This window comes from Amphibalanus amphitrite, unplaced genomic scaffold (assembly GCF_019059575.1).
Source record: "Amphibalanus amphitrite isolate SeventyFive unplaced genomic scaffold, NRLGWU_Aamphi_draft 000463F_arrow, whole genome shotgun sequence".
In the NCBI taxonomy this organism is placed as follows: Eukaryota; Metazoa; Arthropoda; class Thecostraca; order Balanomorpha; family Balanidae; genus Amphibalanus; species Amphibalanus amphitrite.
Genome location: NW_024881957.1, coordinates 121,796 through 136,850, shown reverse-complemented (window position 1 = coordinate 136,850; position 15,055 = coordinate 121,796). Strand labels below are relative to the sequence as shown.

General features: G+C 47.9%; 1 protein-coding gene across 10 annotated transcripts in view; it reads right to left on the bottom strand.

The window, feature by feature from the left end:
* Positions 1-15,055, bottom strand: part of LOC122391956 (mitochondrial carrier homolog 2-like) — a 37,423-nt gene that overhangs the window by 13,530 nt on the left and 8,838 nt on the right. For 2 of the 10 annotated variants that reach the window (XM_043386337.1, XM_043386329.1), the window contains 5 exons: positions 13,360-13,449; positions 3,842-4,030; positions 2,796-2,880; positions 2,223-2,344; positions 529-713 (listed from right to left, as the gene is read on the bottom strand). In XM_043386337.1, the coding sequence (XP_043242272.1) occupies positions 529-713; positions 2,223-2,344; positions 2,796-2,880; positions 3,842-4,009 (560 nt within the window). In that variant the 5' untranslated portion in view covers positions 4,010-4,030; positions 13,360-13,449. Of the gene's footprint in view, positions 1-528; positions 714-2,222; positions 2,345-2,795; positions 2,881-3,841; positions 4,031-4,378; positions 4,590-6,062; positions 6,292-13,359; positions 13,450-15,055 lie in introns of those variants that run through there. The other 8 variants (XM_043386333.1, XM_043386336.1, XM_043386328.1 and 5 more) reach the window with 7 other exon arrangements.

Genomic DNA, 15,055 nt, shown 5'->3' with positions numbered 1-15,055 from the left:
GACTTTTTGTTTGTGTTTTGCACGTCATGCTAGTTCGGAGCGGGACAACGCAATGAGTTGATTGATGTGCAGTGCAAATGAGCAGATTTATATTCCACGCCGACTAACTATCAACGAGCATCAAACAACCGCATATGTATGACCTACAGATAACATGTGTTACAAGTTGTCAATCATCAGCCATGCAAACAAGCCTGGCTCCAGAGACAAAACCAATCCAGTACTGTCCCTGCTGTCCGGCGCCAAACACATAACCCACATTGTGTCTTCTACCATAAGTTGAGCGCCCACTGGCTACCAAGTACCAGATGTGCCGGCCACTGAGATCAGACCATGCCGCGTTCAATAGCTACTTGCTGGATCTCCTGACCTGACCGGGGCCAGAAGCTAGATCTCCAGGCCTGACCGAGACACACACGGAGCTACCTTTGCTTTCTTTCTTCATCTTTCTTCACATGGCCAAGGCACACGGAGCAGCCTGTGCTAGACCTCTTAAACCGCTCACCTCCCATTGACCAAGTCACCTACCTGTGTTGCGTCTCCTGACCGATGAACTGGGCGATGCAGCGAATCTTCACCACAGTCAGGGGGTGGGTGAGGATGATGCAGGTCAGCCGCCCGCCCAGGTCACGCAGAGTGGCCATCATGAACAGCTTCCTCAGCTCGTCCTCGGTCAGATCTTCCTCGCGCTTCCTCCGCAGACGGTCCTCCTCCTGTGGAGAGCAGAGGAACGGTGAGAAATTGCGCATGATATATGACACATGAGGGGAGTGAGGCGAGAGACGGCTTGGGACAAAATAGGAAACCGATAGTGGAATATCAAGAAATGACCAGAAAAAATACGACTTTTAACGGATGACTCGGTAAGTCAGTAACTGTACGTTCTGTTATCGTCCCTTCGGCAATCATTTCCAGATTAGTTCGGTCCATGCTTTTTCGGATCATTATTCATTTTATTCCGTGAAATTTTGAAATACTGAGCACATGTTAGCTCCAAAAACGGGGTAGGTAGATAACTGTTAACACGTAATGGTGCTCGTCTATCAATCATTATGTACCAAAGCAAACTGTTGACTAAAGTATAGCTGTCATCATGATTATACATCGCTGACATAAATTCTGCCGAGAACCCGTCACGTAATCGATGTCATAGACCCATATGGAGCTCCTGCTAAACGTAACGCCAATCTCAGAAGCGCACTCGAGTACAGCCCCCTAAGTTAGCTGTGCACACATTGAACAAGATATCGCAAACACTCCACGCTATATCCAGGTGCCGTATCTACAGCAACCCGACTGCATTATACCACCACGTGGTTCCGAAAGCGTGCCAATAATATACAACAACGTGACATAAGCTACAACGGAACTCCGAGCAGCTGCGTGACAAAACGCCCAGTCAGCATGACAATGAATTTTGGGTGTGAGTCATACGCTGAAGGCAGTCACAACCATGCTAATACTTCTCGGCCTTGAGAACTGAGACGGGGGGGGGGGGGGGTGGAAGAGTTGATGACGTCATACTAAATTCGCGGAATACCGGAGCTGGTGTCTGCGGGTGCTCGGTGTTTCATGGCGAGTAGCATCGGCTGCTTAGAAGAGTCGGTGATGTCATCAAGGTCAACGACCGCGACAATGAATGGGCAAATGTGCCCGCTATCTCTCGCTACGTGTGTTTACTGGTTAGCGTCACTTCATGTGAAAACCATTTATAGGAGCAGGAAAACAAACGATGGCGGGCTTCGTTAAGAAACCAGACATGCGGGAACATGTACGCCGTCGCTTCGGAACGGGTTAAACACGTTGGCACTTGGCAGCTAATAAAATAACGCAGCGTCATGCTACAGATTGTCAACATGAAAAGAAATACCTTCAACACTATCTCTATGCATATGTAGACCGCTATATTTCCAGCAAGTTTCCAGAATATATAGTGGTATGTGGCGTGCTCTATAATATGCGAGAGCAGAGAAACGTGGAGTTCAACACGACACATTGTAGCTAAATTTTCGGCCCGTCCATTTTCCTCTCACCCTTTATCTCTGTGACCTGACCTTGTTTGTTAATTGGGGCTTTAGGGCACGCCGACTACTAAGGTCATTTTGCGCCCATGTGACCTGACCTTAAATGTGAAGCGACTAGTAACCTGGTGGAAGGAGGTACAGCAAGAGGTTTCCTCCCTCCTCCCTTTGACCTCCTTGTCTCCCTCTCTGTGACCTGACCTTGAATGTGATCCGGCTGGTGACCTGGTGGAAGGTGCAGCCGGAAACCAGCTGGCACACGATCCGGGATGTGCTGCCGCGGTACAGACCCCAGAAGCCGTCCCGCTTCCTCATGTAGTTCACTGGGGAAGAATACAAGACAAGGGATGCGATGTGTGTAGTACCACCGCGAGGCAGCCTTAGCCGTGAGGTATTCATAAAGACAACGGTACTGAAGACTTCCCGCGGAGAAAACAATGCGACAAAACACTAACAAAAAAAAAAAAAACAAGGCGAGAGCAGGCCATGGAAGATGAAGGGTGAAGAAGCGAATTCCCGTTTCGGGCTTGGATCAAGAGAAGGTACGAAAATAATTTACATGGGAAATCACGTTGCAATTTGACTATGTACTGATCTGGATAGCACAGACGGGTCCTGTAAGGCTCCTATGGAAAGGTGGCTACAAAAAAAAATGAAAGTCAAACTTAATCACAATGGGCAGTGGTCATAAAAATCGCACACCTAATCTAATAAGTCGCATATCTAAGTATTTCCATGGGTTGCGATTTTAGGACCTAGGGTATTTCTACTTACTGTATTTGAAGACATTGGGCAGTCCCAGCACCGGCCGACCGAACAGGGTCTTGGTCGGGGTGGGCGGCAGCGGCTCGAACCCGATCTGTGAATACCGCCAGAAATTACTCAGTCGCCAAGCCAGAGCGTTCCGTACGAGGTAGATGACTGTCAAATATGCCCATGTAAAGACCGGGAAGATGAGACGGGGCGGGGGAGTACCGAAACATGCCATGATATACATATGTGCCAAGACGCGTTCAGGTTAAATCCGAGATATGCACGATAATAGCTGAGGCTGAAGGAAAACCAGAAAGAAAATCATATTAGCGCCAGTGTCACAATGGCGAAAAACGAACGAATGACGAAAAATAACGGATACAAATGCTTGAATATTTCAGGTTACAATAAAAGTGTAATGAGCACTGAGCAGCTTGTATAGCTCCAGGTTTGCCATCTCAGCTATAATTTAGAATCCCACGCCGGTTTCCGACCGTGGGCCAAAATAAACAGCGCAGGGACATCAATTTCGCTGTCACATCTAGCCAAGGTTCTATTCACGCCCCACACCATGTCAATGTGTGCGTGACCACCCTGTGGTTGATAAGTTTCTAGAAGCTGTTGCCAACAGGTCCTGTGCTGGCTCGTAGCTACCCATTCAAAACAGTTTTAGTTAGTGGTTTATAATATCGTAGCGCCGCTATATCATAATAATGTGGCTTGGTACGTTAAAAACAACGTGTCGTCGATTGACCCGGTTGGCAATGGAAGATTGGCGTATACGGAGCAACGTCTTAACTGAGTATAAAGAGCGGTGGTACTGTGTTACATCAGCGGGATTAATTTTCCCTCGTCATGACTCGACAAAATACTAAGCCATATAATACCAGACATTCCCGTTAAGTACCAAATTTCCTGCCAGCGCGTTTTTCTCTACCCCGCTGTCTGCTCCAATTCACAAACCCCAGCCCATCCCATCCCATCCCTGCCCATTCCGCTTTTCTATCCCTGCTGTCTGCACACTCCATTCACAAACCCCAGCCCATTCCACGGTCCTTCAGTCGCACCTGCATCAGCAGCTTGGCGTTGTCGATGGGGCTGAGGGCGACGTTGAGGCCCAGCTTGACGGCCATCTGGTAGCAGATGTGCTCGTTGGCCTCGTCATAGTGATGGTTGGCCATTGGAGCGGTGCCGGCGGCGGCGGAGGGATCCTCGGGCCCCGGCTGATTCGGCATGTAGCTCGGCCGAGGGTGATCCTGGCGACACGCAGAAAGGTTAAGTTAGTGCTAGTCAGTTGATCAAAAACATGGATAACAAAGCAAGGTTCACTAGTTTCGTTTATCTTGAATAAAGTGATGTTTGACCAGTTCGTGGATTACAGCATGGTGGCTTTATCAGTAATCAGAGAAGCGGCACTCAACTAACGGTAGCTCACAAATCAGTACAGTAACCAGACAAGCGGCACTAACTAACTATTAACTAACTCGATACAGTCAGGTACAGTTCAGGTGCCAAGGAAGAACAATATTAGTGCAGTTGCACGTCAGGTATGCAGCAACATATACTAGTTGTCGTATGACAGTCCCCCATGAGAACCAGCGCACCTGGTCGGGCTACCTCAGATTCGCTCGGCGTATCTCACCAGGGCTGCAAACGGCTGGGACCGGGCCGGACGGGGACAGACCCGAACTAACCACAGAGACGCCACGCACAGCACTGACAGCGCTTCACCAGACACTCGGCAATCCTCCCCCGTCCCCACCCCCCACAGCGTCTCGGTCACCCAGCACCGGCCACCGGCCTTTCCGGGAACCCGATCCGGCGAGGGAGGGGAAGTGCCCCCCCCTCCTACCCCCACCCACGCCTGGCGAGGGCGACTCAACGCGCTCGCGTCACCGATGGCCCCGCCCACTTTGAGAGACGTCATCATGGCTCAGCAATGCCGGTACCGGGAAACGCGAATCGAAAGGGGCCGAGACGAATCATGTGGGCGTCCTTACAACATTCGTATCAAAATTACACAATCGCTACATCATTTCATGTAGGATATACAAATCAAAATGGATCAGCGGTATGCATATCGAAGGATCACATCTTGCACTTACACGTCAAAGCTAACGACTCAAGTTAGACGGCAATCACCTGAACAGAGCCAGCATGGAAACCAAAAACAAGCCACTGTTAATAAGTTCATGTCCACCTTTGGGCTTAAAAACTTCGACATAACTAAAACCATTGACGACAGTGTAGCTGAAAATGTAACTTTGTTAGTGCTAGTTCGATTGCCCTTGGATATACCCATGAGTTTCCTCTTAGAGAAGATGGAGCAAACGATAACTCATGGTGAAAGATACACACAAAACAAATCGGATATACCGGAAAGTTGTAATACGAGAACAAAACAAAATTTAGGATCAAATAAAACTAAGGTTGTTGAAATTTTACAAAGTTATCATGATGAACAATACAATGAATCAATACAATGAACAACGACGAACTCAATAGGCGGTCTCGGGCCACGAATATTAGCATACCTAATTAAAGGAAATAAATCACTTTTAACATGGGGTTTGAACTGGAATAGCAGTTTTGTAGCTTGAGCTGAGCCTAGCATAAATCAGAGGCTTTTACGGCCCAACGATCACCCTAGACGAAGATATTCCATTTCTCGTTTCGAAAAGAGTGCCTCGCAGAGGAATGCGTGCCTTGCAGAGGAATGCAGCCACGTCATCGTCAGCCAATCAGCAAGCTGCTTACAGCCAATGGGTTTAAACTACGCAATATGATAAAAGCTTCCTCGTCAAACATTATTTTACATGGAATATATATCTTCCTATATCAAGATAACTCGGCTTTATCGGAGAGTTTCGTGGTCGCCACTGCAATTCGCGACCAGCGAATTGCCACCGCAATTCGCTGAAGCTGTGGCAATAAAGACCACGAAACTGTCCGATAAAGCCGAGTTATCTTGATTTTTAACTAATTAACGAGCCGAGCACGGTTCCTATATCAAAATAAAGAAAAAATTATAAAAAGTTTCTTTGCTGATCGTTTTAAGCATAAAAAGAAGTCATAAATCCATTGCAAAAAAAAAACACTACTTTCGAGAAAGTGAACGGTAAGCTTTAATAAGAAAACGGTAAGCTTTCAGGACGGACATCGATTGACTGCAGCGCGGAAATGAGTCGAGCCGAAGTTAGAGACTGAAATAAGCAAAGATGGAAAGCCAAAGATTGAAAAGGACAGGACAGGTCTAACTACAAGGCAGAACTACAAATACTTATTCACATCTGGGGTATTGCAGACAAGGCATTGCGGAGCAAAGCAGGCGGGAAACCACACAGCGGACCAGGACATCCAATTCTTGACCGAAGAAACATCCATGGTTTCCGTCACTTTTGCTGTCGAGAGCCGACCACCCAACCGCCGCGCACACTGACCGCTCGACTGCCGGGTCAGCTGACCGCGACCCGCGCGGCGCCCGGTCACCGGTCAAGGTCATGCCCCGGGGGCGGATGGCGCTCGGTGGGCCCGGGTCAGCGCGAGGCGCCGGTCACGACTCGGCCTCAGGCGCCGGTCGCGGCTCGGCCTATGGCGCCTGGGTTACCGAAAAGAACGCGACGGAGGGTCAGGGTGGTCCCACGTCAAGAGTCCAGATTGACTGATGCGTCGTTGAATAACCAGGAAAACAACAAACGACGGAGGGTGGGCGGAGGGGTGTGGCGGCTGGGACTGATTGACGTAGATTAGCTGAACGAAATGAAGCAGTGATTTTTGTTTTGTTGGGTTAGACCCTTTCGGTCCGACGAGACCATCTCAGGACCGGAAGGATAATAGGAATTAGGGGAAGAGATTGGTCTGGGCGAGCACCCTGGTAAGTCGCCGGGACTGAGCTTGTGCTCTAACGGGCATTCCCGCATGATATAGTTGCCCTCCAGCCCGGCACAAGGGATTGGGATTTGAGCCTGAGGTATGGAGGAGAAATATTTGAATGACATGATGATGGAACCGACGGAACGGCGAAACAGTGATATTTAAAGCTCTCTTTGTAGCTGATGCGAAACGGTTTGGCTTTCGTTTGGCTGATGAATCACATTTGTGTATTAGTATTTGTGTAAAATGGCAAAATGATATTTTGAAACCCCTTGTTTTCATTGTTGTAGTGCTTTTATACTTTTTAATTGGTTTTACCTGTTGCTTCATTTTTTGTATTCTTGACATTTAAAAATTGTGAATTGTTATCAAATATAGTGAAGGTAAAGTACAACAACACTATAGGGATCTGTTGTAGTGCTGAGGATACCACTAAATGAGAGTGATAGCAAGATAAATGCTGTATTCCTGCAAGCCATTGTTGCCTATCTGTTAACATTACTTGTGAATCAAATAATGATTAGCCAGCTGAGTGTGGAATCAATATTTTCATTATCTGTTCAAAGTAAATCAATTTATTGATTGCCTTTCACTACCCTTCAGAATTCAGATTAATATGAATAAAGCAATATTATTATGCTCAGTAGAGAGTGCCAACATTTATGTTCAACATTCGGCATGTTCCTTGTTGAAACACTGGCTAATTCTTACATGATTAGTGATTAACCCGCGCATGACTGGGGGCTCTACAGAGCCCCCCCCCCTCCCGTTTTTCAGCAATATCTTCTAAACCATTTGGCGGATCAACACGAAGCTTACGGTACCTTCAAAGGCATCAATTTGACACCTAGTGTCAAAACTTCAACTTTCTAACTACCATAGTTTGACCGGAAATGACGCCAGAGTGACGTCATGGCGGCCGATTTTCATGCAAAATACTGAATTACGGCAAACGCTCTCAAGAGCTCAGTTTTAAAGCTATATCCATTTTCTTTGCATGAGTGGACTACAAATACACGTAGCTATCAAACTGCTATCTTGAATTTTTGATATTTTGAAAATTTTGAAAAATATGTATTTACAATTACAAAAAAATATATATATTTTATTTTTTCAAAAAGTTTTTGACTTTCCGCAAAAACCGGAATATATGTGATAGAACACACACTGATGAACTACATTTGCAAGTTTTAGCCCAATGTCTTCAAAAATAGCCAAGTTATTCGCATTATTGTCAAAATTTTACAATTTTATGTTTTTTTTCAAATCCATTTTTCAGTACGTTTTTGACGTCGTACAGCAATATAAATGGCACCATCGTGTTCCTGAGCTCAAACTGCATCTGATATTTACCTTTTTTTGTTGAAAAATTTCATTTTCAAAATTTGACCTTTTCTGACCTGAAAGTGACCTGACCTCCGGTTAATTCAGCTGAAAATGACCTCAAATGACACAGACGACACTATTTTCGAAATCTACGAGTAAAATGGACCATAAAACATGCGTCACGTGACCGATACATGATATACAACTTTCGTGACCTACTGGCCTTGACCTTAACCCTATTCCTGGCGGGGGGGGGGCCTCAGGAGCCCCCCCCCCTGAGGTTTTTTGGTTATTTCTCCCAAACGCGTTGAGCTAGGAAGCTCAAATTTTCTGACTTTTCCTAAAAGGCTTCTACGCAACATGTCTGAAAATTTTGAGTTGATCTGACCTCAGGTCAGGTCACCAGAGGCGGTTTGGTGACCCTACCTCAGAAAAGTTTGCAATCACGCCAGAGCTAGAGTTTTTGACCGATCAATTTCTTCTCTTCAGGCTTTAGTTAGGGTACCAGTATGTGCAATTTGTATATCTCGGAATTTTGATATCGGTGACCTAAGGTCAGGTCAGTTTCGCGACCTCCCCATTATAAGTCAATGGGGGAAAAATCAACTCCCTGTTTTTACCACTAAAACGGGTCGGAATGGCCCCATATACCATACATTACTTCATATACGATCAACCTTCACTACCTTGAGGTCTGTTTTGCTGTTGGGCAGCTGTGAGGTCATGTGACGTCATCAAAGGTCACCAAAGGTTTTTGGCCAATAACTCCGTACAGGAACAAGATACAGACGCGTGGATGGTCTCATTGTGTTCAGCTCGTCAAGACGCATCGAATGATATACATGATGACCTCGAGGTCACGTGACCTGAGGTCAACCTTTGACCTTGACCTTGCGAGGTCAACATATATCATTCGATGCGGATTGACGAGAGGATCACGATGATGCCCTTAGTTTGTTCCTATCTTGACTAATTCGAAAGTTATTCGAGAAAAACTCTCTCCATATCTAGCGCCGCCATTTTGACTTTTTCGACCCCTGTGACGTCATCTTTGACCTGACCTGAAAATGACCTTAGTAAAAATTGTAGATCTTGACCGTGCGTATACGATGCCGTTTACCGCTTGTCGCTATCTTGCTTCGTTCTCGAGATCTCAGGGGGGGGGGGCCGAATCGGCCCCCCCCGCCAGTTTCTTGTCCCGGCGGAGCCCGCCAGGAATAGGGTTAAAAATTCGAAGTAAAAGTTCAGTACCCTCAGGGTATCTAAGGCATCCGTCAAGGAGTGCGGAAACCAAAAATGAGCGTGATCGGACCGGCCGTCCGGTGGTCAGAGCCTAAATTGTGAACTAGCGAAAATGTCGATAATTTTTACTTTGACCTGACCTGTGACGTCATCGGTGACCTCGAGGTCAATGAAAATAGGTTTCGCTCGACAGTTTTTCCAGGGCTATCAGACGCCGTTTCAATTTTGACGATCGGCCCAGTAGTTTCGGAGATAGGAGGGGGGCTCTGGAGAGCCCCCCCCCCCCAGTCACTCGCGTTATGGAAAATACCCCAGTCATGCGCGGGTTAAGAAATGGTCTACATTTATGCCCAAATATGGTCATGAAGAATCAATTTTTGATGCCTCTATTTTTTTATTCCAGAAGCCCAGTTTGCCCAACTGACTTCCTCATTTGTACTAGTAGGGTTCTAATGGCTAAAGTTGGGCCGTACTATTTTCTGGACAAATCGCCAGCTGGCGCCGTATGATGGCGCTAGCAGAGCATATTATATATCAATGCCAGGTACAAATAACTTAATATCTATCTTTTAATTTTTCTATGAGTGCCTTTTTACCATACGTGTTCATGTCCATCTCCCTCCGTGTTTATATTAATTAATAGCATAGCTATTGTACAGCCCACCGCTAAAGTAATCTAGGGTTTTACCAATCTCAACGGTTGGCTTTGACTGGCGATTGTTAACCCGCGCCCAGATGGGGTCTGCCGAGCAACGCGGTCTGATGGGGGGGGGGGGGGCCATTTTGGCCCCCCCCCCTCAGATCTCGAGAACCACGCAACATAGCGACAAGCGGTAAACGGTGTTGGATAGCCCCAACGGGGAACTACCTTGTGACCCAATTTCATTGACCTCGGTCAAACCGATGACGTCACAGGTCAGGTCAAAGGTCGAATTTTCACCGTTTACAGGCATTTCAAGAAATGCGTTGTAAAATCGTGTAAAATGCATTTCATTGAAAATCATCGATGGGGAAATGTTCTTCAAACACATATTTTGCTATTTGAAGTCACTGATACCAGGTCAGGTCACAGAGGTCAGGTCACTGGGGGGTCACAATATGAAAGTGTCATGTGATACATGTTTTATGGTCCATTTTACATGACAAATGCGATTATGTGGGTCAGACAGACTTTAGGGCCAGCTTAGGTCACGTTTTGGTCAAGGTCAGGTCAAGGTCAGGTCAAGGTCAGGTCAAATTAGGTCAAATTTCAAAGTTGATATTTTTGCATAAAATGGGTATCGATTCGATGCAGCTCGTCACGGGGAGTTCAATGGTGGTCTCCGTTTTGCGCTACGAGGTCTAGAATTGCTAAAAATTGAGTTCAAAAATTTGACGTCATCAATTTTTAACAGTTTTTTCGCTATAACTTGGCCAAAAAAAGAGGTATCGAGCTAAAATTTGGTATGTATATCGAAGAGCGCAGGGACTATCACATATATTCCGGTTTTTTCGAAATTCGAAAATTTTTTGGAAAATTTTTGAGTTTTTCTAAAAAAATCAATTTTTTTGATTTTTTTTAATCAAAATCCCAAAATTTTGAAAATCCGAGATAGCAGTTTTGTAGCCCCGTCTTTTGTCTACACAACCACATAAAGAACTTTAAAATTGCTTGTTAACTGTAGAATTGGTGAGCGTTTCAAGATGTCATGTTTTTTGCTCATTTTTACTCGAACATGACCTCAGTTTGACCTCAATAACTCCTGACCTGAGGTGACCTGTGACTTGAAATTTTGTGTGAAGGTGTCAAATTGATGCCCGGTAAGGTACCCAAAATTTGGCGGCGCTGCGCGCCGCCGTTTTCTCGCTATTTAAGAAAAACCACAGGGGGGGGCCAAAATGGCCCCCCCCCCATCAGGGCGCGGGTTAAATGCGGAGTGATCGAAAAGAAGATGTCAATAGCTAAAGTTGCAGCTGCAAGGGTGACGATACATATAAGCTACATTCAAAGTTTCATTGTAGTCTGGCTAATCGTTCCTAAGCTTCAGAAGCAGAACATACCCATGACTGAAACCCCACATTACTTCTGCTGTGGACTGTACGTCGCCATCTGGCCAGCCAGCTGATTTTATCCAGTTGTTAGTAAGGCCCCTAAATTTCAGACACCAAGGCCATTTATGTCATCCCATGCAGCAACATTACTACTGCTATCATTGTGCTAATATGCCAAAATATGCCTGGCCTGCGAAAAGTGGTGCCCAGAGGGGTTTTCACGGGCACAGTGCAAACTGCTGAGTGCGGTGTGTGCGGTGTGTGCAGCAGGCGTGGGGGGTAGGGGATAGGTAGGCGGTTCTGGCGTCACGGCTGCGTGCGATGGACGGTCCACTGTGGCCAGTCCCGACCTGCCACAGCAGTCGCTGTGTGCGGTGATGGAAGGCTGATGTAGCTCATGTAGGGACGCCCGACGCAGTGGGCAGAGCTTGGAGGCTGGGTGCGGTCCGACCACACACACGGCCCGTGAACAGCCCTCAGGCCACGGGCCAGACTGGAAAACATCTATACACTACGCCGGACGCCCGTGAGACCCTCTTGCGCCGAAATTCGGCGCAAGCGATTTTGCGCTGAAATTTTTGCATGATTTGCGCCGAAAATTGGGTGCCGATTTGTGCCAAACTTAGTCACTTTTATATAAAGCCAATAAAGCACATGTGCATATCTACCGATCAAGGCTATATCAACCAGGACAGAGCGTCCCGGGCCTTGGACGCTCTCCCATGTTTGAGCGCCTGAATAAGTTTTTTTTATTTCCACGGAAACCCAATACCTCAAGGCTCGATAAACAAGCTTAGCGCACCAGCGTCGTGCCGTAGAGCAATTGGCCGGAAAGTTCCGGGGTCACAAAAATCGCTGGAGCGGTGTGTTCGATGCTGGCGGGAGCCAGCGAGGGCCGGGCAACGGAGCAGCACGTGCTCGCTCCGGCACATCAGCCTCTTCTCGGCACACGGCGCAGAGCGCCGCGAAGCACCGCTTGTCTAGGCACTGCTGGCACGCCGCGGAGTGGAGACAGCCGATTCGGTGCACGTACTGGACCTACCGGCTTCAGTGGCCCGCCCCCATCTGCCGGTGCACCTCTCCGGGGATAGGGAGCGGCGGCGTGCTCCCGAGGAGCAGCTTGAATAGTGACTCAGACCAGCTGTCGCGCCATCGATGCGAGGCCGCACAATGAACCGCCCTGATCAGCGAGCGGGCGGTTGAGGGCGGGGCGGCCGCTTGTTTCGCCAGGTCGTCCGCGCTCTCATTCCCCTCCATACCGCAGTGGGCAGGGAGTAGGGACCCACTGCACTATTACCAACTTAACGACGCTCGGCGATGTTCAACAAGGTCTTCCATACCTATCTCCACTCCGAGGGTTGAGGCCTCGCCATATACACTGTGGCTTCGTTTAGGTGGCCGCTCCTCCGCTGAGTACTCAGGGCAGGTCGTCAGTTTGAGCACGCGACGACCGGGGCGGGGACGTCTCGCCCCGAAACCTCTCCAGAGCCGCCCGCAGGGCGAATCTGCTGCTAGAGTGACCAGCGTGCCCACTAACCCCGCGTTCGATGTCTCGGACGACGAAGATTCTACATCGTTCGGCCAATCCCGTCCAAGGTCGGCGGGGGCTCGGCTGCAGTTGTGGAACATGATTGACTGGACGGCATAGAATTTTTGCCATCCAGGAGACATCGGATGCAGGGTAAGTTCGGTGGCCATCGTTCACCAAAAAAAAAAATATGCGGCCGCCCTGCACCAAAAAATTCAGCTGCCGCCATGCGCTGAATTAAGCGCATGCAAAATTACGCAGGACATGCGCTGAAATTTTCGGCGCAATCCCACTACTATGACAGACATATTTGGCATAACATGAATTTTTTTCCAGTCTGGGCCACAGGTTAGTCTAGTACCTAATTTAACTAGGGTTGAAAATTGAAATCATTTAATTTCCAACTTTCAAAGCTGAAAAAAAAAATGATGTGCACCACTGCCTGGGACCTGGGGTTTCTCTATTTTCAAATCACTTTCCTATTGCAATTGATCATGATCGATTTCGTCTAGGTACCTACCTATTGTATGCATCGAAGTCAGTTACCAATGTCATCAACATTATAAAAATTAGATCAATACTCACCCAGATTTTTCGATGAAACCCCAACACAGCCAAATCGGCAATAAACCAGCCCCCAATTCTCACACTCAATCAAAACAACGCAATCCGCACCAAGGCTATATAAATCCGCACGTAACCGGACAAATCTTCGTATGGCAATTCTTCGTCGCGCAATTCCTCGTCCGCATTTCTTCGTCCGCAAATCTTCGTCGGCGCATTTATTCGTGTCGCATAACTTCGTCTCGCATTTCTTCGTAAGCGCAAATATTCGTAGCGCATTTTTTCGTATCCGCATTTCTTCGTACGCGCATTTCTTCGTCAAGCATTTTTTCGTCCACGCATTTCTTCGTCTACGCAAATCTTCGTCCGCATTTCTTCGTCCACGCAAATCTTCGTCTGCGCATATCTTCGTCCGCAAATCTTCGTCCCCGCAAATCTTCGTCCGCAAATCTTCGTCCGCATTTTTTCGTCCACGCATTTCTTCGTCTACGCAAATCTTCGTCCGCATTTCTTCGTCCACGCAAATCTTCGTCCCGGCAAATCTTCGTCCGCAAATCTTCGTCCGCAAAACTTCGTCCGCAAAACTTCGTCCGCAAATCTTCGTCCGCAAATCTTCGTCCGCATTTTTCGTCCACGCATTTCTTCGTCCACGCAAATCTTTGTCCGCAAATCTTTGTCTGCGCATATTTTCGTCCGCAAACCTTTGTCTCCGCTATCTTCGTCTCCGCAAACATTCGTCCACGAATGTTGTTCAATAAAACCATGAAGAAATATCAGACCATCAAGTGATTGACGAATTTAATGCATGGAATGGATGATCGAAACTTTTGAAGTCAGGTAGATGAGGTCTGTCAGGTAAAGCTATTGTATTTGAGAGCCGAGAATTGAAACATTCCATATCATTTGTGTCCCGGACATTCTTTTTTCGCGGTCGATGAATGACAATATAATCTCTTGTACCCTCGCCGGCATAGGCGGCGAAACGGGGAGGGCACCGGGGCACCGTTCCCCTCTTTGATTTTGGCATTTTAACAGTAGCCCTATGGGCGTTGCATGGAAAGAATGGGACTAAAAGTCGGCAGTGCCGTGCCCCCCCCCCCTAATTGAAGGTGTTCCGCCGCTACTGCTCGCCGGACCTATTTGTTTTCTACATACACACCGGCCGAGGGGGGGCGGGTACGACCCCCCCCCCCCCCATCGCCGTTTCGCCACTGGTGGAGCTAGCGCGTCGCGGAAAAAACGAGCGTGTGCGCCGTTACGAGACGCAGAGGTTAATACCCGATTTTAAGGCCTTCTAGGTCAGGGGTCGGCTTACAGCCCGCGGGCCGGATCCGGCCAGGAGGGTGACGGTTGGATCCGGCCCGCGACCATCTGACGTCCGGCCCGCGGAAGTTTTGTCTAGAAGTAGAATTCGACAAAAACACCCGCAAATGGTGTTTATAAACTCATGAAGTGTGCGAAGGAAGAACTATTGTGCCAAAGCACATTTAAGTCACTTTTATATCGGAGTCGATTTCTGAAGGAACCGCGGGCCGGAACACGATGTAAGTCGCTGATACCAGCCGCGGGCCGGACGTCAGCTGGTCGCGGGCCGGATCCAACCGTCACCCACCTGGCCGGATCCGGCCCGCGGGCCGTAAGCCGACCCCTGACCTAGAAGGCCTTAAAATCGGGTATTAATCTCTGCGTCTCGTAACGGCGCACACGCTCGTTTTTT